This window comes from Paroedura picta, chromosome 10 (assembly GCF_049243985.1).
Source record: "Paroedura picta isolate Pp20150507F chromosome 10, Ppicta_v3.0, whole genome shotgun sequence".
Lineage (NCBI taxonomy): Eukaryota > Metazoa > Chordata > Lepidosauria > Squamata > Gekkonidae > Paroedura > Paroedura picta.
This window is the reverse complement of record NC_135378.1, coordinates 42,242,076-42,267,222: the sequence shown is the minus strand read 5'-3', so window position 1 is coordinate 42,267,222 and position 25,147 is coordinate 42,242,076. Positions and strand designations below refer to the sequence as shown.

At 46.9% G+C, this 25,147-nt stretch overlaps 1 protein-coding gene across 5 annotated transcripts in view; it reads right to left on the bottom strand.

Moving 5' to 3' along the window:
• The window catches only part of SCRG1 (stimulator of chondrogenesis 1), a 76,056-nt gene that overhangs the window by 1,625 nt on the left and 49,284 nt on the right, over window positions 1–25,147 (bottom strand). The window contains exons 1-4 of one of the 5 annotated variants that reach the window (XM_077302479.1): window positions 12,621–12,676; window positions 11,107–11,302; window positions 1,986–2,065; window positions 568–827 (exon numbers count right to left, since the gene is read on the bottom strand). In XM_077302479.1, coding sequence (XP_077158594.1) covers window positions 568–803 — 236 coding nt within the window. In that variant the 5' untranslated portion in view covers window positions 804–827; window positions 1,986–2,065; window positions 11,107–11,302; window positions 12,621–12,676. Of the gene's footprint in view, window positions 1–567; window positions 828–1,985; window positions 2,066–11,106; window positions 11,303–12,620; window positions 12,720–25,147 lie in introns of those variants that run through there. The other 4 variants (XM_077302480.1, XM_077302481.1, XM_077302478.1 and 1 more) reach the window with 4 other exon arrangements.

Below are 25,147 nucleotides of genomic sequence, written 5' to 3'. Positions count from 1 at the left end.
CAATGATACAATCCTATCAAAAGGCAGAGGAAAGAATTTGACCATGGAATGAATCAAACCTGCTGAGTTCTATGTGACTTACTCCCCAAAAGAAGAGTGGGCCTGGTATCACCCCCCTTTTTAATTAATAATTTTAGCTGACACCCAAATATTAGAATGTTTAACAGGTAATCTTAAAGGCAGTGGTTTGGATGGAAAGTAAAATTTAGATGAAACAGTTGATCTTGGTCTCTGCCATGATTTATCATTCATGTTTGAGAATTTGCTACAATTTTCTTATAGTTTAGGGTTCTAGATTAAGAACTGCATTTTCTGTTGTGATTTCAATAAAGTTTAATAGCTCAGTACAGGATTCCTAAAAAAAAAATAATGTAATACTCCCTAGAACCAACGACAATATCACAAAACTGAGTATTTGTTAATGTCCTGAAGGGCTTTTTATTTTGGTTGGTCTTAACAGAAAGTACAAGACAACTTTTGCCTTTGAGGTTTGCCTGTGGATTAAAGTACAGGCCTAATAGCTATGAACCTAGTTGTGATTATTAGTAGGAAAAGCAAACAACTTACTTTGGGCAGCAGAGTAATTCACTGAAATTGCAATAACAGACCATTTCACAGCCTTTTCCCTCCCAGAAGTGATCTTGAAGACTTCCATCAATTGGTCGAAGGCTGGTCATTTCCTCTGAAATCCTGAGACAGTCTCGGGCTCTTAGCAGTTTTCTGTAACAGGAGAGGTGGCCTGATGGTGTGAGGTTTGCAGAAAGAAACATGCTCAGGGAAAGAAGAATGGATAGGCTCTTCATTCTTAAAAAAAAACCTTTCAAGACCTATAGGACAAAGAAGGTTGTTAAGCAAGTATGAGTAATTTTGTTTAATTTTAATTTTTTTTTGCTCCATGGTTCCCTGAAACACATGGCTACCCATCAAGACTTTGAGTTTGAAGTGCAAGATATAAATTATTCAATTATATAAAGGACTATATATATGAGAGCTCTGTCAACTTAAGACTGGCATGATACCAATGAAATTCTGTGAACGTGTTAAAATACGGGGAAAGTGGTAGCAGGTCACATCAGCTAAAATGTTCTGTGACTGGAACACAGTTTAATTGGAATATGTGTTGCCCAGCCATGAAGCATTTCTCAAGGAGAGTTCCCAGAGTCTAGGTCTCCACAAATGTCACATCTGCCAAAAGAAGAGGCAAAAAAGAAAAAGAAAGCTTGTTGCAGTGGTGCAGCTAACAGCTATGCAGGCCACTGGAAGGGGGGAGGGAGGGTGGGCTGGGGGAAGTCAACAATCATGACCCACTGTTCTTTGCAGCTGTCAGGCAGCTCTCTGCCCCCTGTTTCCTAATTTCTAAGGTCTCTGCTGCAGCTTTAATCAACACAATGACTTTAAACAATATTGAAATTGGTTGAGCTGTCATAGCCCTCCCTCAGAGGCCCAAATGAAATGGTTTGGGTCTGAGTTTAGAGATATTTTTACTTTCAGATACTCCATGTGGAACACCAAAATTACAGGCCCTGCGGAATGGATTAAGATCCTGCAGGGCCCTATTCTTCCTCAGGAGTGCATCTCATCAAGCTGGGGCCAGGATCTTAATCAGTTCTGCAGGGCCTGTAAGACAGGGCTGTCCCACCAGGCTTTTGGTCAGGGCTCAAAATAACAACCGCCAGTAAATGCTGGCCTCACTATTAAAGGTAAAGGTAAAGGTATCCCCTGTGCAAGCACCGGGTCATGTCTGACCCTTGGGGTGACGCCCTCTAGCGTTTTCATGGCAGACTCAATACGGGGTGGTTTGCCAGTGCCTTCCCCAGTCATTACTGTTTTACCCCCCAGCAAGCTGGGTACTCACTATTAGGGAAATGCAATAACCGGCGCCTGAGGTCAACCCCCCCCCCCATCTGAAATTATTAGTTGTGGACATGTAAGTTTGCAGTATTTTAAACTTATTTTGTATATGACCTTTTAGTGAATATTGTTACCTGAAAAGGCCCTGGTCCAGGCCAATCTCACCTCCTTTGCCCAGGGATCGTCATCAGATGTTGCTCTGTAGATCTTAACGCTTTGGGGAAAATATAAGGGAAAAGATGGCCCCATAGATACACAGCTCCTAGACCGTTTAGGACTTTAAAGGTTAGCACCAAAACCTTGAACTTGACTCGGTTTCCAATCTGGACCCAATGCAGCTGAGAGTGCATTGTGTTACATATGCCCTCCACTGAATCCCTGTCAGAACTTGGACCACTGAATTTTGGACCAGTTGGAGTTAGCTGTCTTAAGGGCAGCCCTGGGTAGAGTGAGTTGTAGAAGTCTAATCTAGTGGTGACCATCACATGGATCACTCTGGCAAGGTGGATCACTTGCATGGATCACTCTGTGAGACAAGGTGCAAGCTGTCTCACCTGGTGCAGGTGGAAAATGTCAGGCTTCATAATTTGGGCCTCCATTGAAAAGGAGACATCCAAAATCATGCCCAGGCTCCTGATGGAAGACACAGGTTAACTGCACTCTCTCAAGCATTGGGAGCTGTATCACCTGTTTGTCGGCCCAGTGTCAGGATTGTAGAATCTCTGTCATAAATTAGCCTGAGTTCCTCCATGTCAGTTATACTGCTTAATTGAGCCTGGCGCCTGCTAGCCCCGGCCTTGTAGTTTGTAAGCAATAAAATAGAATAGTGATGTTATGTTAACCTTATCTTGTTATGGGCTCACAGGGTTGTTGTCACCTCTCTCAAGGATGGGAGTTTGGAATCCTGTTTTTGTTTTACATATGTCTTTCTTCACTAACCCCCCTCCTTGGGAACTGTCAAGTTTTGGGCGGGAGAAATGTATTGATAAGCTGAGGCAAATCTGGCTTCGAGTCAGATTTGACTTTCAGTCCAATGCGTATAGTGCTAATCAATAAAACTATTTTCTTTTGGAATAAGTTTTGTTGTGAGTTTCCTGTGCGTTTGACATCAAGTCAAATCTCACAACTCCTTTCACCTGCAAAATGCAGGGCGAGGGACATACTTTTTCCGAGCAGGGAGAGGGCCTGGATTGGGACCTCTCCCAGGGCGACGGCGCTGGTGCTGGGCCGCACAGCTCGGGCATGATGCGGGCACTCTCGGGGACAACCCCGGGGCCCGAGGAATTTTTGGAACGACACGTCACCCAGCGCAGGCGATTGTCAAAATACGACCGCCCTACTGGGGATGAAAGGTGGCCGGAGCACCTGGGACTGCCTAGCTACGCGCTGGAGCCTGTGGGTGAGACACAGGACTTGCAGTACAAGCTGGACAGGGTGACTAACTGGCTGCAGAATCTTTCGGGTCGGCTGGATCCGGAGGAGAAACGCCGAACACAACGCCTGCTAAAGGAAGTGCTCGGTGGTGGTGCGCACGATACCAGTCTGCGAAGAGCGAGCGGTGGGCTTGCACTGCGGGAACACGGCATGGCGGACACGCAAGCAGCGGTGGATGCTGAGGCGGTGGCCAGGGCCAGAGCGCAGCTAGAGATCGAGGCGGAGGCGGCGGCTCGAGCGAGAGCGCAGAGGGAAGGAGAAGACGAGGACGAGGAGCGAGAGGACGACGGCGGCGCGGGTGGCGATGGAGCCGGAGGGGACGGCGCGGATGGCGGTGAGGGAGCAGCAGCAGCGGCAGCGGCGGCGGCGGCGGACGTTGCGGGAGCCGAGGCGGCGGCAGCAGCAGCGGCGCGCGAAGCAGCGGTGGCGGCCGCGCGGGCAGCAGAGGCGGCGCGGGTAGCGGAACGAGCTAGAGTGGCAGCGGGGCTAGGACGAGGCATCGGCCGTGGCGCAAGACCTCTGGCCCAGGCCCCGGCACCGGCGGATTGGGGCCCAGGGCGCCTACCCGCCCACCTCCGTGGAGTGGAGTTGCGGAACACCTATAAATTCAAGGCTAAATTTGCTGGGGACCCCTCCGATTTTCCCACATTTCTGGTGCACCTCCAGGCCTACATGATGGACATGGGGTTCACTTTCCAGGACGACGCTGAGCGGGTGCGTTTCGTGGGTCAAGCCCTAGAAGGCAAAGCTGCCAAATGGTTCGTGGACTTGTACCGCTACCACCCCCAGGCCATCCGCGACTACAACCACTTTATGCGGGCGCTGCGCCAGATGTACGTGGAGCCGTTCGAACGGGAGACTGCGGAGAAAAAACTCAGGGCCCACCGGCAAGGGAAGTTGTCAGTGGTCGAGTACGCCAGGGAATTTAAAGAGCTGGCTTCCTCTGTACCGGACTGGACAGAACCCCAACGCGTGCTGGCGTTTGTGGGGGGCCTCAATCCTACCCTGGCAGATAAATGCCTCCTCCTGGAAGACCCGCTTACCGTCGAGGGGTGGGTCCAACTGGCTGGAGAGATGGAAAATCGATTGGAGCGCGCCTCGATGGTTCAGGTTTTGGCAGGCAAAACCGTGGCGAAAACTTCCACTCCGGCGAAAGCCAAGCCCCGAGGCAAGTTGGAGCCGTCTGAGCGCACCCGGCGCATGGAAAAGGGGCTGTGCTTGGGCTGCGGCCAAGCGGGGCACTTCCTCGCACACTGCCCGAAGAAAGCGGCGTCGACCCCTAGGGCCGTGAGCAGCCCTCCGCCGAAAGCCCAGCCGGCCAAGAAATCCACTCAGAAGAAAAGCGCCAAGTCTCTTCTGGTGCCTGTGGCTGCCGTGCCGGCAGTGGACGACTCGGAGGAGGGAAGCGAGCTGGAGGACGAGGATCAAGCTGAGGAGCAGTCGGGAAACGAGGACGGTCTGCTGTAAAGGCGCCCCGCCAGCAGGCCGCCAACAGGGGCAAACGCGTGGTGAGTGATTCCCCCTTGCTACTCCTACCTGCCAATCTCTCCAACCCCAAGTCCGGGAAAACAGTGGGGGTCCGGTGTATTGTGGACTCGGGGTGTACCCAATCCCTAGTGAGCCCGGCGCTGGCCGAGACTTTGGGGGTGGGAAAGGTGCCACTGAAGGAACCCTTGCCAATCACCCAATTAGACGGGAAATGTGCTCCCGGAGGGGAAGCCACGGCAAAGACGCGCCCCATGGACTTGGACATAAAAAAACATTGGGAGCGAATCCAACCTTTGGTAGCCCCTCACTCGGCTTTCCCTTGCGTGTTAGGGTTGGATTGGCTGAGAGAACATGACCCCCTAGTGAAATGGAAAGAAGGAACTGTGGAATTTACCTCTCCCGCCTGCGAGCAGCACGCTCGACCGCGGGATCCTCCAAGTGCGGGGATTGTGGCCGCCTTGGGATCAGGGGGGGCGGCGCTCCCTCCCGAGTATCGGGACTTTGCTGATGTGTTCGCGGAGGTGGAGTGCAACCAACTTCCTCCCCATCGTAAAACTGACTGTGCCATCGAATTAAAGAAAGGGGAACCTCTCCCCAAAGCCAAACTGTATTCCATGAGCCCGCGGGAGATGGCGGAGCTTAGGGAATTTTTGGACAAAAACCTGGCGAGGGGTTTTATTAGACCGGCCACATCTTCCTTGGCGGCCCCGGTCCTTTTCGTAAAAAAGAAGGACGGTTCGCTGCGCTTGTGTACTGACTACCGTGGGTTGAATGCGGTTTCCACCTGCAACGCCTACCCGCTCCCCCTGATAAAAGACTTATTGGGCCACCTGGGGAAGGCGCGGATCTTCACTAAACTGGATTTGAGGGAAGCCTATTACCGAGTCCGGATCAAGAAGGGGCACGAATATTTAACGGCTTTTAATACTCCCCTAGGGCAGTTTGAGTACACCGTAATGCCGTTCGGCCTCGCCGGCGCTCCGGGCGTGTTCATGAATATGATAAATGAAATTATGCATGATTTATTGTACCAGGGGGTGTTGGTGTACATTGATGATATTCTTGTGTATTCAGAGGATGTTGAGAGTCATGCTAACTTGGTCCGCGAAGTGCTCAGCCGCTTGCGGAAGCACCAATTGTTTGCTAAACTTTGGTAGCCCCTCACTCGGCTTTCCCTTGCGTGTTAGGGTTGGATTGGCTGAGAGAACATGACCCCCTAGTGAAATGGAAAGAAGGAACTGTGGAATTTACCTCTCCCGCCTGCGAGCAGCACGCTCGACCGCGGGATCCTCCAAGTGCGGGGATTGTGGCCGCCTTGGGATCAGGGGGGGCGGCGCTCCCTCCCGAGTATCGGGACTTTGCTGATGTGTTCGCGGAGGTGGAGTGCAACCAACTTCCTCCCCATCGTAAAACTGACTGTGCCATCGAATTAAAGAAAGGGGAACCTCTCCCCAAAGCCAAACTGTATTCCATGAGCCCGCGGGAGATGGCGGAGCTTAGGGAATTTTTGGACAAAAACCTGGCGAGGGGTTTTATTAGACCGGCCACATCTTCCTTGGCGGCCCCGGTCCTTTTCGTAAAAAAGAAGGACGGTTCGCTGCGCTTGTGTACTGACTACCGTGGGTTGAATGCGGTTTCCACCTGCAACGCCTACCCGCTCCCCCTGATAAAAGACTTATTGGGCCACCTGGGGAAGGCGCGGATCTTCACTAAACTGGATTTGAGGGAAGCCTATTACCGAGTCCGGATCAAGAAGGGGCACGAATATTTAACGGCTTTTAATACTCCCCTAGGGCAGTTTGAGTACACCGTAATGCCGTTCGGCCTCGCCGGCGCTCCGGGCGTGTTCATGAATATGATAAATGAAATTATGCATGATTTATTGTACCAGGGGGTGTTGGTGTACATTGATGATATTCTTGTGTATTCAGAGGATGTTGAGAGTCATGCTAACTTGGTCCGCGAAGTGCTCAGCCGCTTGCGGAAGCACCAATTGTTTGCTAAACTGTCTAAATGTGAGTTCCACCGCGATGCGGTGGAGTTTTTGGGTTTCCGAGTCTCCCAGGCTGGGATTGAGATGGACCCTGGCAAGGTGCGTGATTTGCTGGCTTGGGAACCTCCCCGCACCAGGAAGCAGCTGCAAAGCTTCCTGGGGTTCGCTAATTTTTACAGGACCTTTATCCCCAACTTTGCCAAGGTGGCGTTGCCCCTCACTGACTTGCTAAAGACCAAACAAGGGGGTAAAACGGCGAGCCGCCCGGGAGCGCCCCTGCTTTGGACCCCCCCCTGTCAAGACGCTTTTGACAAACTAAAATTGCTGTTTACATCCGAACCAGTATTGGCCCATGCTGACCCTTCTAAGCAATTTACTGTACAAGTAGACTCCTCGGACGTAGCAATGGGGGCCGTGATCCTCCAAGAGGGGGAAGACGGGAAATTACACCCGCTGGCCTATCTTTCAAAGAAATTTTCGGGGGCAGAACGAAACTGGGCAATTTGGGGAAAAGAAGCAGCTGCTGTAAAACTGGCCCTTTCCACCTGGAGGCATTGGCTGGAGGGTTCCGCGATCCCGTTTGTAGTCTGGACAGATCATAAAAACCTTCAAGCACTCAAGCAGCCCCGCTCGCTTTCCGCCAAGCAGATGAGATGGGCGGAGTTTTTTGCCCGTTTCAACTTCTCCCTAAAGCACCTGCCGGGCAAAATGAACTTTTTGGCAGACGCATTGTCACGCCTGCCCCAGTATAACAGCAAACGAGACCCATTGGTAGATACCGTTTTCACCCCCGCCCAACTGGGGATGGCCGCCGTGACGCGTAGCCACACAAAGACTGTTACGCCCATCCCAGGGGGCTGGGTCCAGAAGGAGATGTCACAAGATCCGGAGTTTTGCTCCCTCCGCCCTGATCTGACGGAGAAGGGGGGGCTCTTTTTTAAGGGGGAGAGACTCTTTGTTCCTGTTTCGGTCAGGGGAAAAGTTTTGAAACTTTGCCACGATGCAAAAACTGCTGGACATTTTGGTTTCGTAAAAACTCTGCACCTAGTCAGGAGACAGTATTGGTGGCCATCTCTGCGCAAAGATGTGGAAAAATATGTACAGGGGTGCCCCATTTGTATTGCCTCAAAACCGGCTGGGGGTAAGAAAAAGGGACTATTACAGCCACAGCCCACCCCCTCTCGCCCATGGTCAGATGTTACTATGGACTTTATCACAGACCTCCCTCCCAGCCACGGGAACACCGTAATATGGGTTGTAGTGGATGCTTTTTCTAAACAGGCTCACTTTATTCCCTGCACGGGTGTGCCCTCAGCACCTAAATTGGCTTCTCTTTTTATTAAACACGTGGTACGTCTGCACGGGATCCCGACACGTGTTTTGACGGATCGGGGCCCCCAGTTCGTTTCCAAGTTTTGGAGGGAACTCTTAAGACTATTGGGAGTGGAGCAAGCCCTTACTTCGGGCTATCACCCTGAATCAAATGGCCAGACCGAAAGGGTAAACCAAATCCTGGAACAATATTTGCGTTGTTTTATCAATCACCAGCAGGATAACTGGGTCTCCTTATTGCCACTCGCTGAATTTGCCTACAACAATGGAGTCCACGCCTCAACCGGGGTATCACCCTTCAAAGTGGTGTATGGAACTGATTTGGTGGCAGCCCCCACCTGGGAGCTCAGCTCCACTGAGGCTCCTGACATAAATAAATGGGCAGCAACCATCAGTACAGGTTGGCCAGAAATTGTTGCTAGCCTCAAGGAGGCAAAACAAGCCTATAAAGCTCAAGCTGATAAAAAGAGAGTACCTGCACCTGAATGGAAAGTGGGAGACCTGGCCTATTTGTCTACTAAGAACCTGAGGTGCCAACAGAAATCCAAAAAACTTGGCCCAAAATATGTGGGACCATTTAAAGTGGTAAAACTGATTAATAATGTGACTGTTGAGCTAGCTTTACCAAAGACTTATAGGAATGTACATTCGGTTTTTCATTCCAGCCTGCTGCGAAGAGCTCCGGCCCCGGACGAGTGGCACCCTCCTCCAGCTACGCCTGTGCCAATTTACATCGATAAAGACACCCACTATGAAGTCAACCAAATATTAGACTCTCGTTTGCATAAGGGTCGCCTTCAATATCTGGTCGATTGGAAAGATTTCCCCTCTGGGGACAAAGAGTGGGTTGAGGCTGGGAATGTGAAAGCGCCCCGCCTTCTCCGGGCTTTCCACCGAGCATTTCCTGATTGTCCTCGTCCGGTAGATGCCGGCTAGGTGGGGGAGTGAAGTTAGTTTTAATGCGGAGGGATGTCAGGATTGTAGAATCTCTGTCATAAATTAGCCTGAGTTCCTCCATGTCAGTTATACTGCTTAATTGAGCCTGGCGCCTGCTAGCCCCGGCCTTGTAGTTTGTAAGCAATAAAATAGAATAGTGATGTTATGTTAACCTTATCTTGTTATGGGCTCACAGGGTTGTTGTCACCTCTCTCAAGGATGGGAGTTTGGAATCCTGTTTTTGTTTTACATATGTCTTTCTTCACTAACCCCCCTCCTTGGGAACTGTCAAGTTTTGGGCGGGAGAAATGTATTGATAAGCTGAGGCAAATCTGGCTTCGAGTCAGATTTGACTTTCAGTCCAATGCGTATAGTGCTAATCAATAAAACTATTTTCTTTTGGAATAAGTTTTGTTGTGAGTTTCCTGTGCGTTTGACACCCAGTCACAGGGCCTCCATCTTGGCTGGGTTCACCTTCAGCCAACTCTGCTTGAGCCAGTTCACCATGTCCTCCAAGCACTGGCCAGATTGGTGGTGTCGACAGATCGTCATCCTTTAGCAGAAGTAGCTGGGTATCATCAGCGTATTGATGACAGCCCAGCCCCAAACTCCAGATCAGCTGGGTGAGAGGGAGAGTATGGCTCCCAGTGAGACCCCACAGCAGAGGGCCTTATACTTGCACATACTTCCCCCTAAGGCCACCCTTTACCCCTGACTTTGGAAAAAGCTCCTAATACCTATGTTGGCTGGGGAGTAGTTCAACAGTTCATGATGGACTGTGTCAAACGCTGCTGTCAGGTGTAATAAGAACAGCAGTGTCAACCTGACTCGATATAGCTTTTGTCTGTCAGGGTAACGAGAGCCATCTCAATCCTATGGCCAGGTCAGAGGCCAGACTAGAAGAGGTCAAGTGCTGAAGTTTCCTGAAGCTGTCCTGCTACCTTCTGTTCAATCACCTTATCCAGGAATGCCAAGTGTGAAATGGGTTGGAGGGATCCAGCACTTGGTTTTTCAATAGAGGCCCCACCACTGCCTCTTTAAATTCCTAAAGCTGATAATATCCTGGAGTGGGCCCCAGATCTCCTCACCACCAACTTTAACTTGCCAAGAGGGCATATATTCCCCCTGGGATACTTTCAGCAAAAATAACACAAATACTTAAAGGAAATAAAACCAACAGCGTATAGCTATGCAAAACATGAGTCAAAGCTTTAAACATATAATTTTTCTTAAGTTTTACTGAAAGTGTCTCATTTTCTTATTTTTCCAGCAACTTGGTCTAGTTTTCTAGTCAATATAGAAGTACTGTAAGATCCTGAAATACATTTCCTCTGCTTTGTTTCAAAGCAGAGTTTTCTAATGGTCCACATTCTAAAACTTTCCCATAATCAGAGGAACTATGTGTATACCATATTTTAACTTTCTAGGACTAGATTCTGGAATGCTAACTATCTGGGGGCATTTACACACATTAGTAAAAATAGCGTCATGCCCACAAAATTGCAAAGCGCGACATAATATGGCACCGCCCCCCAGGCCCTATTCACCTTTTTGCTGCCTCACATTTGTCTGCCTTCTTTTTGTGCATCTTACCCTTCTCACCTGCTGCTGGAAGAGGTGGAAAAAAACAATGTGCCTTATACATGTCGCACTTCCACCTGTCAATCAATTCAGGCAACCAATCCCCTTCTTCCATATTCTGACGCAGTTTGAAGGTCCCGCAATGCCTGCTAATCTTTTTAAAATTCAGACTTGTCTGTTGCAATGCCTATGCATGGAATCATAGATGTATAGTGCTTTTGAAAGTCACTTTTGAGAGCCATGGTTTGTGCCACAAACAAATCTTTGTTTTTATTCACCACTCCCCCCCCCCCCCGCTACCTCCTTTCCCCCACCCATGTCTGTCTCCATTCAAGGTCTTTTATTTCTGGCATCGCCTACATGCTTGTCTGCCTATTTGTTGCTCTAGGCACATCAGCATTTTACAAAAAGAAATTCCCATCCCTGGGAGAAGTGGGCAGGTGTGAGGGTGGGATGATACAGACAACTCTAGCGCATTTGAGCCTCCATACCTTCCTTCTGCTTGTTGCCTGCTGGTTGCTCTCCGTAAGCTAGAGCTTTTTAGGGTGGTGAATCCACTTTATGCGATTCCCAAAGAAGTGTTTTAAAATGGAGGATGTAGCGAGCTGTCAGCTGGCCAGATGCTGAATGTGGATGATGTCATGTGAAGGGGCTGGAATATAACGCCTACATTCAACTGGCACGATGCTACATTTACAAGAAGAAGAAGAAGAGTTGGTTCTTATATGCCACTTTTCTCTACCCAAAGGAGTCTCAAAGCGGCTTACACTTGCCTTCCCTTTCCCCTCCCCATAACAGACACCCTGTGAGGTAGGTGAGGCTGAGAGAGCCTTATCAGTGCTATGGCAAGCCCAAAGTCACCCAGCTGGCTGCATGTGGGGGAGTGTGGAATCAAACCTGACTCGCCAGATTAGAAGTCCATGCTCCTAACAACTACACCAAGCTGGCTCTCTCTTAAAGGGTGCAGAATTCCCCTGGATTTCTGCAAGTATCCCAGATGTCATATGTACTTGATTTACAATGCTGCCTTTCTCCCCAGCTTGTGGTTAAGGCAACAGCCTCTAATCTGGGGAACCAGGTTTGATTCCCCACTCCTTCACATGCAACCAGTTGGGTGACCTTGGACCAGTCATGGTTCTTTCAGAGCTCTCTCAGCCTCACCTACCTCACAGGATGGATAGGCAATTGTAAGCTGCTTTGAGACTCCTTCAGGTAGTAAAAAGTGGGGTACAAGAAAACCAGCTTCTTCTTCAATGGGGGCTCAAGGCAGCTTATATTGCTCTCTTCTCCTTCATTTTATCCTCTGAGGTGGATTATGCTCAGAATGTATGGTTGGTCCAAAGTCACCCATCAAGTTTCGATCGGAAAGTGGAGATTTGGGTATCACTGATTGAAGCCTGATGCTCTAACTACCATACTACAGTGGCTCTTATACAATACATACATTAAATGACATGTATGTATATTATGCTGATGAATAGTTTTAACAACAAATACATTGATTCTACCAGAATGCCTCAAAATCAAAATCTATCCACCTTCCCCTTAATTTTCCAGGACAATCTGTACTTTGTGCATGATGTTAGGGACAGCTGCTAATCCATGGAGGATAAACTCCATGAATTGTCTCTTTGTTAACACCATCAATTCTGTGATTCTTTGCAGGAGGTGGATTTTTATTAAAAACCCATTTAATTTCTTTGATGAAAATAAAACATCTTAGAAAATCTTCTTACATTCTTCCTAGTTTCCTGCAATAATAACCAGAAGCAAGAGCCTCAGTGTAGTGTGGCACCATCTTTACTAAACATTCCGTTTTTACTCCTACATTGAAGAGAGAACCTCTCTTTGGCCGCTGAGTCACATTCTGCAGGAAAGCGCCTGGTGCCACTAGCTCCTCTGAGGGCTTCCTGTTCCTTAATCAGTACCTGGCTTGACTTTTACCTCTCATAACGAGCCCAGAGAGAACCAATTCATTAGGATAACTTGAGAGACAAAGACTTACCTTGCTCCCTTGACTCTCTCGCTTACTTGCTCCCTCGCAGCAGAATTGATTCAAATGCCCAACCAGAGAGTTAGACGAGTGTGACAAGGAAGGGGGTGAAAGGACATCCCACATAAACCCTTCTTTGTCTGGGCTGACTCCTTTTTGCCAGTGACAGCAAGCTCTGTATTCTGCCTTGTCCTGGGCTACAGAAAGAGAAGTGACTGCCAGAGCAGCCTGTTTCAGCTAGTATTCTGCTCAGTCTCCTTGCAGTAATGTTATTAATTTATTTAAAACATTTCCATCCTGCTTTGAACCCAAATACTGCCCCTCAAGAGGCAAACAGCAAAACATTTAAAATATTAAAACAGCATTTAATATTATATTTAACATATATATAAATTATTTAAACCATTGGACAACAGAGATTGATACACCATTTTTTTCATTGAGAAACTATAGCTCAGGCTACCTAGAAATATGTTATTTTATTATTATTGTTATTGTTGTTGTTGTTGTTATTATTATTATTATTATTATTATATGAGGTGTTAACTAGTTATTTCCTGCTTTATCTACCCATGTCTGATGTCCTTCCACAAGCAGGAAAGTATTTACTGCAGAATGTTCCGCTAAGGCCTACCAACATGAAATCATGTAGTGGCTATTTTAATCTCCTTGAATTTTAATTTTAATTCTATTCTTTATCTGGGAAGCTCAAAATTGCATACAAACATGTGTGCAGAATAGGCCGAAGGAAGGGCAAGCTGTGCTGGTGGTAATTCCCAGGGAGGGTACTACCACAGTGCCTCTTCTGACAGCATGGCAGGCAGCAGTTCCCCCTTTTTTCCTCTCTACCATTTAGCCCACCCATGAAATCGCTGCACCTGTGTGATTGGTGCCTGCCGGGTGGAGAGTGCTATGTCAGGCACTGGAGTTGTCCCGGACTGGCAGCTGCAGCAGAATTTGACGGCTCCTTGTTGGCTATTTTGTGTAGAAATAGTAGCAGAGTTGATATATATAAATGATGAGACTAGACAAGGAAGTGTTATAATTTTTTAAATTAGACTACTAGGGTAGGGGAATTTGGGAATAAAACAAGAAAATGCATAGCTTTAGATAGCTCATAGCAGAGCTTTTAAGTCCTAAGTGTTACATGACTGAGCTCCAATATGGATCGTCCACCTGCCTGAAGCAATTCTCTTCTTCTGGCACAAAGGGTGGAAGTAGAAATACTGACAGCCTGTCTGCATCTGGGCACCTGGGAGCAAACGGCCCAGAAAGGGCTGGGTCCTCTTCCCAAGAACTGGCCAGGAGGATTGGCTAAGCAGTGAGCAGGTTTTTCCAGAGCTGAAGCTGTGAGCAGAAAAAATGCAGGAAGTCCAAGCACACAAATCAAACCGTAAGGCATTGCTCAGCCATCAGTTCAGGAGCCCTGAAAGCCAAAACACACAAGGCTGCTCTACTTCCTGAGAGAGAGAGTCCATGAAAGAATTCTCCCTTACAATGCAGCATGATTGTTTATTTATTCACTTCATTTCTACCCCTTCTTTCTCCCTCGTATCTTCACAACAACCCTGTGAGGTACATTAGGCTGAGAGTGTGAGGGCTGGGCTACGGTCACCCTTGTGGGACACTACAATGAGCGCTGTGTCCCTTTCAAAGATCTCAGAGTGTTGAACATTGTTCTTCCTTGCCCTGTTTCATCTTAGATCATGTGGTTTCGCTACAAGGAAATGCAAGAAATTCTTGTGAGCCCTGCTGGTCAGGCAAAGAGCAACAAGAATTACTAGTGGTAAAAATAGGCCTCAGTGTAACTCAGTTTGAAAAGCCTTGATTTAAGGTTACCTAGCGCCACCTAGTGGTACTATATATATTTTTAAAAATTGAGCGCTGCAGACTTTCTGCCCTTTACAAGGGCCACCAATGTGCTAAGAGGAAAGGTGGAATATAAATAGCTTAATAAATAAAACTGATAGAATTCTATTTTAAAACCATTTAAACCAACCTGCATCCCAAACACACACCATTTCAAAAGTTAAAAACAGAGTGTAAAATGCTGTTCAAATACATACAAAACCATTAAAATACACAGAAAACATTTTAAATAAAAGGTTAGAGAGGAGGGAATATTTGTGCCAGTAGCAATATTAAAACAACGTTAGCCCCAGGGTGTTATTTATTTACACTAATTTTTTCTACGTGTGGCTAAGTAGTAAGATATTACAGGCTGCAGTGCAGTCCTAAACAAACTCGCACCCTTCAAAGACCATGGACTTCAGTGGATTTAGAAAGATGTTAGTCCATGGCATTGTTAGAAACTAACCTTGTCCATAAATGCTGATGGGAAAGAGACAATGTCTTGAAAAGTGTTGACTATCTCATATTTTAACATCTGTCTCTGAAAATATAATTATAACACTATAATTAAACTCCGTTTAAGCATGAAATTATCCCAGAGTAGGGAAATGGTGTGCTGGAATGCTCACCCTCCTCCCTCCCCGAATTGCTTCTTGCATATGGAAACTTGAAGGTCTTTCAGTTTCTCCTTGACATGCTGGTACCTCACAGAGCACCTAATAAACCATCACTTCCATCTAGAGATGCCCGTGATGTCTCAGCAAATCCGTGTTTTGGTTCTGGCAGAATCAGAGGTTTGATGATGTTTTCATAGTTCCTTTGCAGATCTGGCAGTCAGGCTTCCTGATGCACACGCAATGCAGGTGCTGCATGAAGATGCACTGCAGAAACCGACAGCCTGAAGCCTTACACGGGATTGCTCTTCCTCCCTTTGATGGCATGTAGCTTTTGCTTAGGCACCTTGATGGATCCTGATCTCCTGCAGGAGAATAAGGGATTCTGGCCTCATCTAGTTAAGAAGCCACTGCTCTATTTGCAGCTGCCTGATCTGGCCGTGCTGATTCATACTGCAGTAACCTCAGGGTTAGATTACTTGAGAACATTTACTTGGGATCACCCTTAAAGATGATCTGGAAAGTCTAGCTGGTGAAAAATGTGGCAGCCAGTTTGTTATCAGGGTCAGCCTATTAGTCCCATTCTGAAATTGGAGTTTCTGGGTCCAATTCCAGGTGTTGGCACTTAGCTTTAAAGATTTTCATGAACTGCAGGAGTGTCTCTTAAAGCATGCTCTCCCAGCACCCAGCAACAGCCTGGGCTTAGGTTTTGCAGCTACTACAAGGAGCTGGGGGGAGGGGGGGCTTCCACCTTTGTGGCTTTATTTATTTGCTTACTTTATTGCTCATCTTTCTCACTGAGACTCCAAGCAGTGCATGCATTCTGTCGATCATGTAATCAACAGAATGAGGCGTCTAATAAGCAATGCAACCGGAGAAGGATTGCAGAAATTTGAAACAAAGCAAAAAGTATTAGACATGGCACGTTAAAGAACATAAATAGCACACGATGCAGTGGGAATAGGATAATGCATCCCCTGCGAATCCCATGCTCTTTATACAAGCACCCTTCAATCTCGACCCTCAGCGTTCAGTCATACTAGAGCTACTCCCTTTATAGAAATGCCCTCCTGAACAATTCTCTTTTAGATAATTTGCCAAATGACAGAGACATGCATGCATACAGGCAGCTCATCTTACCCAGTGGCAGGGGGCACCTTCAGATGGCTCTGCTCAAATGAGCAAATCAGTTGTGGAAGGAGCACATGACTTGGGCCAGTCTTGGGATGCTCATGAGAAAAGTGGGTACATTTTAAATCAGCAAAGCCCCTTGGAAGCCTCCTTTTGACATACCAGTTAAGTCTGAGGTGAAACCTGCGCAGGACTGGAGCACCTGGTTTAGACGGGCCCTTGATCAGGGCTCTTGCTGAGAAGAGACCTCAGCGCTTCATGGGATGCTTTCCTCTCAGCCCGGTGCCTAGAGGATGTGCTTCCTGTTGAAGCACCTGTGGCTGTAATGAACAGAGCATTCCCTGAGTCACTGAACTGGGTGGGCTCTCTATGACAAGGGGAGTTAGCAACAGCCCTGCCAGGAAATGCCCTGCCCATTTTGCAAGAGCTCCCTGGGAGGGTCATTGCCGGGTGATGTCACTTGCCTCCGTGGCATGAGAAGCTGCTGCTCTTCACTCCCACACAGGAAGCCTCCCTTGAAGGGGCAAGAGCCACCCCCAGTAGAAGGCAGGCTCCTGTGCCGAGGCCTCTGATCATTACTGGGCAGTCTGGGCTGCCATGATGGTTCTCTGCTCCCCCCCCTTAACTGAGCAGGTCTGTTTTCTTCTTCTCTGTTAGTCTGTCTGCCCCTCTCCCAAATGTTTACATGCCTGGAGATATACGCTGACCCAGCCCAGGATGCTGCGGAACTGAAAAACCTTTAGGACAAACTTTGAGTCCAGGGGCACCTTCATGACCAACAGACCTTTACCCAAGGTGTCAGCTTCTGTGTGCAAGCACACTTCCTCAGACACCCTACAAGGGGAATTACAAGTCCACATATAGGTTTTACTGCTTCGAGCCAACATGGCTAACCACCTGAGAAGTCTTTTGCTGGCACAGGAGACACCAATGTGAATTCTCAGGACATAAAACACTTTTCTTTCACTTCAAGTCAGACCGTCAGGGAAGTGTCAGCTTTACACTTGGTAGGTGAAAAGGGGAAAAGGAGTAGTCCTTTGGCCAGACAAAGGCCATTTTGTAATGCGGCCTGCCCCGCTTGTTTGGGAATGAGCTCTTGTGCCCTGGGTGCTGGCAGAATAGCTGGAGGCTCCAGAAGCAGTCGCAGCCGGATGAGCACAGCTCTTATCAGGAGATAAGACCCCAAGAATGTGGGAAAATATTCTTAGACATGTGCAGTGCACTACTAGCGCTGCTAGCAAACTGCGGCAGACATATGGAGCTGCCGGGCTATGTAAACGGGGGAATGGAAGGGAAGCAAAGATGACCTAAGCGGGGTATAAAGGCACGGTGTGATGCAATGGCTGGACCTGGTGAATGGAGGTGAGTCGATGGGTTGCCTCTTGGCCCAAAGGGCTGGGTGAGAGCAGCTCTCATTTCACACACAATGCTGGCTGGGCCCAGGAGGGCAAGAACAGAAAACAGAGGTGTGCTGGGACATATTTATTTGTATATCTAGTTATATGCGTCACACACAAGGCAGGTTTGACAAGGATGCACTGCCATGTTCTGAGGAATTTTCCTGTCCCTTAATTTTAAAAAACGCATCCAGTTTCAGGAAGAGTTCTAGCGACCCGTAGAGCTCTCACTCTCTTATGTGGCATTTGCTTGGCCCAAACAAAAGGTATTCTGTGTGCTGTGTTCCGTTTTTTGGATTTTACTGTTGAACCAGTACAGCCACTCACCTTCAGCCTAAAATAGTCAGGCTTAACAACTGATTAAAACAAATTATTATACCCTGTCCTACATGAACAGGCCAGCAGAGGGCACTAACGAACTCTCTAACTACCACTGTCCTCACCTTCTCCCCCCCTACAAAAAAAAAAATCCCCCATGAATACATTTTCTGGGAAGACTTATTGACTTCAATTTCCCTTGTTTAACAATGCTATGAAAGTGCATGATAGCACTGATGGTCTGCTCAGCATTATCTTTCCAAGCAATTTAGGAGACCCCACTTCAGTGGGCACCTTATCTTTTTTTTTCTGCAAACGCCAAGAGATTATAGATGTTTGAGACACTTAGGGAACGGGTACAAATAAATGGGTACCTATCATCATCCCTTTAGGAAAGCAGTTTTGTATATCACTTTGGATTCTAAACCAGCTTTAAGATTGATCAAAACAGCAGAATATAAATCCTCAAAATAAAATAAAAAATGTCCTGGACTACCTAGCACTGCTGATTCTTAGTGTTTTTGCAAAGCATGCCGGGAGCAATGGGCCTTGGTCTCATGCAGCAAGATTAAGAGGACCAGATTTTAACATTGGTAAAGCGGGACACCATTGACTGGTGTATATCTCAACATAAGTACAATTTGCCAGGTGCCTCCAGATGTCCCTCCAAAAGTGGGACAATCTGGTCATCTTAGGCAAGATGGTTGCCAAGCGATGCTGCTAAGTGAGGGTGGAGATTCAGGATTACTCAACCTGCTCATGCACTACAGCAGGGGTAGTCAACCTGTGGTCCTCCAGATGTCCATGGACTACAGTTCCCATGAGCCTCTGCCAGTGTTTGGGAACTGTAGTCCATGGACATCTGGAGGACCACAGGTTGACTACCCCTGCTGTAGTGCATGAGCAGGTTGAGTAATCCTGAATCTCCACCCTCACTTAGCAGCATCGCTTGGCAACCATCTTGCCTAAGATGACCAGATTGCCCAGATGACCAGGTTGACTACCCCTGCACTACAGTCTATTTTCTTTCACCATGAAATTACAGTACAAAAAAAGAAAGGTTCACAAAGAACAATCAACAGAAGAAAACAGGAAACCTTTCTAAGGCAATATGTTTGTAATAATGTATACAATGAGTAAATGTAATTTCTTTTATATCTTTAATATACCACAAGGAACAACCATAACGGCTTCTAGATAAATTCCATTTTCGTTGGCTTCATCAGTGGTTGAAACCTCCAATCCTCCAAAAACATTTTTGGAATGTGGAATGTGTATACCAGTATTAAATGGGAAGCTTCTATTTGTTAACACAGTTATTTATCCCAACTGAAAAAAACAGTATTTTCCACAATTCTTTGGATCTTATTGTTATTCTGGCCCCTGTCTGTCTGGTAGGTAGAGTGACAATGAGGAAAGAATATCTTAGCATATATATTCAGATGGATAGCCATGTTGGTTTGAAGCAACAGAACAAAGTTTCATTTCTATCGAACCTTTAGGACCAACAGAAATAAACTTTGCAGTCAGTCAATCAGGGGTAGTCAATACAAAGAGACGTATCCATCAGTGTGTGGCTGCTTGTAAATTTGAATTTGGGACTTCCTGGCAGCTGGCAGCCACCATGCTAAATCCTTCTTCAAAGAGTACAGACTGACAACCTGTTAGGTTGAGAGGAACTTGGGGACCTAGCTGAGTGTGGATTTCAGTTTGCCCAATCAAACCCTGTACAATATGATTTGGGTTTTTCTCACTGGTTCCATGCATTGTAAGAGCTGTCAGCATGTGTTACTAGTGGCACAAGGTGGCAGGGGAGGGGTGGTGTCATAGCAAATAGTTATGAGGAACCAATGGTTTCTGGAATCTTGTGCCTGGAGTTTCTGAGGCTTTGATATTTTTTTCTTAAATTAATGGCTGTAATCATATTGTAATGCATGAAACAACCTTTTATTGATTGGGTCCTATTTCTGTGCTCTTAAAGTACAGTTCTTATGTAATCATACTTGAAGGCAAGTGTGAGTTAAATATGTTAGTAGGCCATTAAGTAGGTCTTTGTTCCTTAAGATACTCAAGGTGTGTATTAACAGCCTAATAAAACATGTTGCTTTGTGCCTGAATGTTACAGTCCCAGGTCCCTTGGGTTTCCTTTTTCATTGTTCAGCCAAATAAAATGCACAACTTTTTAAAAAAGACAAAAAAAAATCTCTAAGAGGGAACATTTTACTAGATTTTGTTTGACATGAAGTTTAGCTAACATAGTAGAATATGAAATATCTAAGGAATTCTAATTTCACTCAGGTTCCTTCCTTCCTTCCTTCCTTCCTTCCTTCCTTCCTTCCTTCCTTCCTTCCTTCCTTCCTTCCTTCCTTCCTTCCTTCCTTCCTTCCTTCCTTCCTTCCTTCCTTCCTTCTCACATTAGTCAAGTGCATCATAGATCCATCCCATAAGTCATTACATTGCCCTGGTGTGTTCTTACCCCAGATTGAACCTTGCTATATGCTCCATAACCTTGGAGTTCTATCTGAGGGTTATAGATTGAATACCTGAATGGTACACATTGATATCAGCCACAACTCTGCTTCTAGTGAAGAAGAAGAGTTGGTTCTTATATGCCGCTTTTCTTTACCCGAAGGAGTCTCAAAGCGGTTTACATTCACCTTCCCTTTCCTCTCCCCACAACAGACACCCTGTGAGGTGGGTGAGGCTAAGAGAGCCCTGATATTGCTGCTTGGTCAGAGCAGTTTTCTCAGTGCTGTAGTGAGCCCAAGGTCACCCAGCTGGCTGCACGTGGGGGAGGAGTGGAGAATCAAATCCGGCTTGCCAGATTAGAAATCCAGACTCCTAACCACTACACCAAGCTGGCACCTCAATCCATCAATCCCTCCCAAGGCCACTTTCTCCAATGGGCAAAAGGAGGCACTAGCCCTCAGCCCACTGCCATCAGGGTCCCACCATGTCCATATGTGTATGAGAGAGGCAAGTACTATATACACACAACAAATCAATGTACAGGTGAGGTGTGTAGAAAGAAAATGGCACTGGGTGTGCTGCCCCCCCTGCCCCTGCTCACAAGCAAGTGTGGCGGCCCCCATCCCTCCTAAGAACACTCATCACTTTGTACTTGCTTAGCTTGACTTCCTTGGCCTGTTTGCTCCATAGGGAGAGATCCTCTTGACTCTTTGCAGTCTGATTTGGCATTCAGCATACGGAATAAACCATGGCACTCACAAGTATGTAGGCTGGGTCAAATGCCAGTTTGGATCTCAGGGGACAGAGCAGGCCAAGAGTTACGGTCTCATGACAGTCATTGGGGGGATAAAACATCTGTCTGGCAAATAGGTCATCTTCAGAGGTAACTGAAAATGGCAGCTCTTGCTGTAAAGGCCAGGGCATCTCCCCTTATCACCTCCCTCCCCCCAGTGCTAGCCTTGGAAAGTCCTCCCTGAGGGTCAGTTCTTTAGCCACCTGGATGGTGCAGAAGTGTAAGCGGGGAGACCCTTTGAAGGAATACCTCTGAGCCATGAAATAAGGAGCTGGAAAGGGAACCTAAAGGTTGCACCATTTCTCTGTTGCTGCCCTTCATCCCACTCTCCTGTCCCTTTTGTGAGCCAAGAAATATATCGCCCAATAGGGCCAGAGGTGGGTTAGATGGAAGATCTGGCTGTCCAGGTACTGACAGCACATTGGCCCAGACTGCCTGAGGAATAGGAGGGAAGCATCTGAATTAAATTTCATGGGGAATACTAAAGCAGATGACATCATTCTAAAGAAATTGTACTAAAAACAATCTGAATCAAGGCTTTCGGCTTTAGTACAAAGTACTAATGGGACTGGATTGTAACAGTGAGCCTTTGGTGTCCCCGCAGGGAGAACAAACAGTAATGCTGGCGGGATGTGGGGCTGTTGAAATCCATGGCAAAACTCTCCATCATTGAGACTGGAAAAGCAGAACGAGCATTTGGGGGTGCTGAATCATAGGCCCCGATCCAGAAAAGCACTTAGGTGTGTTTGTCTAAGTTTTGGCTTCTAGGTATGAATCAGTATATGTAAACTGAAATAAATGTCCATTGAGTATGCTTTTCCACTCTGTCCTCATAATGAAAGTTCATGTGACCAGGTTCACAATCTGACATCATTGCAGGGAGAAGGAGAGAATAAAAATGTCAGCTCATTCTGCCTTGCCAAGAAGTAGTATCAGATTCTTAACTGAAGTGACTTCTACTGGTCTGGGGTGCGCATCATGGGTTGGAAGAAAACATATTTACAAAAACACATCCTGAAAATTTGTACAGGGCTCCCTCCAAGTACTTCATTTAGTTTGAATTCATCTGCGTCCAAATGACTTTTCTCCCAGTTAACTTCTCACAGCCTTTAGGCCAGAGAATTTGTGTAATTGTTTCAACTCTCTGAACAAGCGCCACTTGGAGGTTATGGACCTTTCCCTGAACGTCTCTCTAACAATATGGAATTTTTCGTCAGTTTAGCAGGTTGGATCCAGCAAGCTTTTCCACTGTTGAAAAAACCGGAAGACGGATTCTTTTGGATCACTAAAAGCCTTTGGTGAGGATCAAGGGACCTGCATGGATAAAAGTCATTAGGGACAGGGTTGTATTGAGTAGGAGAACTGGGTGAGATTAGAAGAAAACTGGTTGGATCCACCCTATTGATGACTTAATTTAATTACTACATTTCTTTACAGTCTTTCTTCCCAGTAGGGATCCAATGCATCTTCCACCATTCTCCCTTCCTGTGAGGAACATTAGGCTGAGTGCATATTGCTGGGCCAGGGTCACCTATCAAGTTTCCATGAGAGGGTGTGGATTTCAGGCCTATGTCTCCCAAATCCTAATCTGACCTTCTAACCCAGGGGTAGTCAAACTGCGGCCCTCCAGATGTCCGTGGACTACAATTCCCAGGAGCCCCCTGCCAGCGAATGCTGGGAATTCTGGGAATTGTAGTCCATGGACATCTGGAGGGCCGCAGTTTGACTACCCCTGTTCTAACCCCTAGATAACAGTGGCTCCCTAGTACTGCAAGCGCTCGCAGTATGTGTTGGGGAGAATCCCTGTTCCCACTTCCACTTGGGTCCACCGTCCCCCCCATTGCATCATTTCTGTTTCCAGCTCCCCTGTCCAAGAACTCCAGGTTAACTCTATTGGAGATTTGATTGGCTGTGTAATTTTAACAAAACAACAACAACATTGCTTTGGCAGCAGCTGTCACAGGCGCACTAGGATTTATACCATATGGCTGAAATTAAGCTGTGGCAATCATTTTGTGGCTGGCTCAGGTTCCAGAAGCAGCCATTTTGTGGCAGCCATTTTGTGGCAGTGCCTACCATGCCACATCAACTGTGCCCACACACAGGCTCAAATGGGTTGGAACCCCCTGATCTTCAGCATACAACGTAGAATATTACTTCGGTGGCCTGACAAACCAATGAGAAGGAAACCAGATGCCACAGAAAACCCTCAAGCAGGTCATGGAGGCCTAAGAGCCCTCCTAAAAATGATATTTAGACATACTCCATTTTTATATGGTCGCCATTTATTTATTTAAATTGTATTCTGCCCTTCCATACAGCTCTGGGTGGTTTAGTAATTTAGTAATCCTGGCCAATTGTCACTGGTGAACCTTATCCATCCCAAACATGTCAAATCCCCTTTTAAAGCTAGTTGCCATCACCACATCCTGTGGCAGTGAGTTCCACTAGTGAATTGTGTGTTTGGTGAAATATCTTTCTTCTGCCCTCAGTCTGCACAGAGAGTTTTCGTAAGAGTGTGTGTGGGTGTGTGGGTGTGGGACAACAAGGTACATTACAACTGAGCGAGGGAGCGTGTAACTTTTTAAGCAGTTAATTGTCAGTCATATAAAAGAGAACATTTCACTGCTCTGACATCTTCTTGAAGACAGATGATTAAAGGCCGATTAACAGGTTGCTGCTAATATCAGCTTTGGTTTCTTGAGGCGCTGTGCCTCCTAGGAACTGGATATTCTCTCTAAGTTGGATTCTGTCTCAGAGCATTATTGCCAACCTTTAATTAGCAGTCGATTTCCAAAAGATTTCAAATTGTAATCGGATTATTTAGCTCCCTTTGAGCCTAGGCTATTTAAATCTCTGCTTCCCGGAGCATTTGGCTGGATCTCTATCCATTTCTTTCTATAGAGATGTTTCCACACACCCCTTTCCCCCCATGGTTATGTCTTTTCATGATGCGGACTCTGGTATGAACTGACCCCCTGAACAACCCAGCCCAGGGAAACCCTCCTGCTCAATCTTATGCCAGCAAAACTCTGAGCCCTGCGTGGCACAGTTGAGAAAAGACGTCCTTTGGGTCTGCTGGCTACTCGTTCCTTTGTGAGGCATGTTGTTGATTCACAGTCCAGGATGTGGTAATGGTATTGTTCCTTCCTCTATGTGAGTTAATGGCTAGGAAATTCTCTTCCGATAGCTGAGGATTTATCTACTTTTGAAGAAAAAGATGATATCTCTCCACCGAGGTAGGACGAGCCAGAGCACTGAAAAACTTGTGAAAGTCTGAAGTTTGAAGCAAACTCAAAGTTGAAACATTTTAGCTAGAGTTATTAGGACAGGGAGAGTAGCAGCAGGGGCTGGGAGGTGCTCATATGTGACACAGGCTGTTTGTTGTCTGCTGAAATAACGCCTGGTTACTTCCACTGTGACTGCAGCTATATGTCACGATAACACAAAGATTATGAGGTACAAAAGTCTCTAACTGTCTTTCATTCAGGGAAAAGCAAACTCACAATCTCTCCTCCAGAGAACTTCTCATTGCTTTGAGAAGTGAGGAGCAATATAAACCCTGGCATTATGGGTTCCTTCACAATCCAAAAAAAAAAGAAACCGGGGAGGAAACTGGAGAGGAGGTATGGAATGGTGGGTTCCAGAAAGTACAGAGGCGTGGAGTGAAACATCAGCTCTTTATTTAGCTCGCACCCAAGATCTGGACTCAACAGCCCAACACCCAAACTTATATGTGATCCAGTGGCAGGACAGATCCTGCATACTAACCAATGACATAAAATGTCCCTGCTGTTTGAATTGTGGCTCACACTTTGCAGGTCTGCTTCACTGCATACAGAACAAGGGGGAAGTCACCTTGTATATTACAGTCAGATGCAGTGCAAGATGCTGGGGGATTACTATTGGGTGAGGTTGTAGCATCCTTTCTTTGGCTGATTCTGCATTTACTTTGTTTATTCCGTT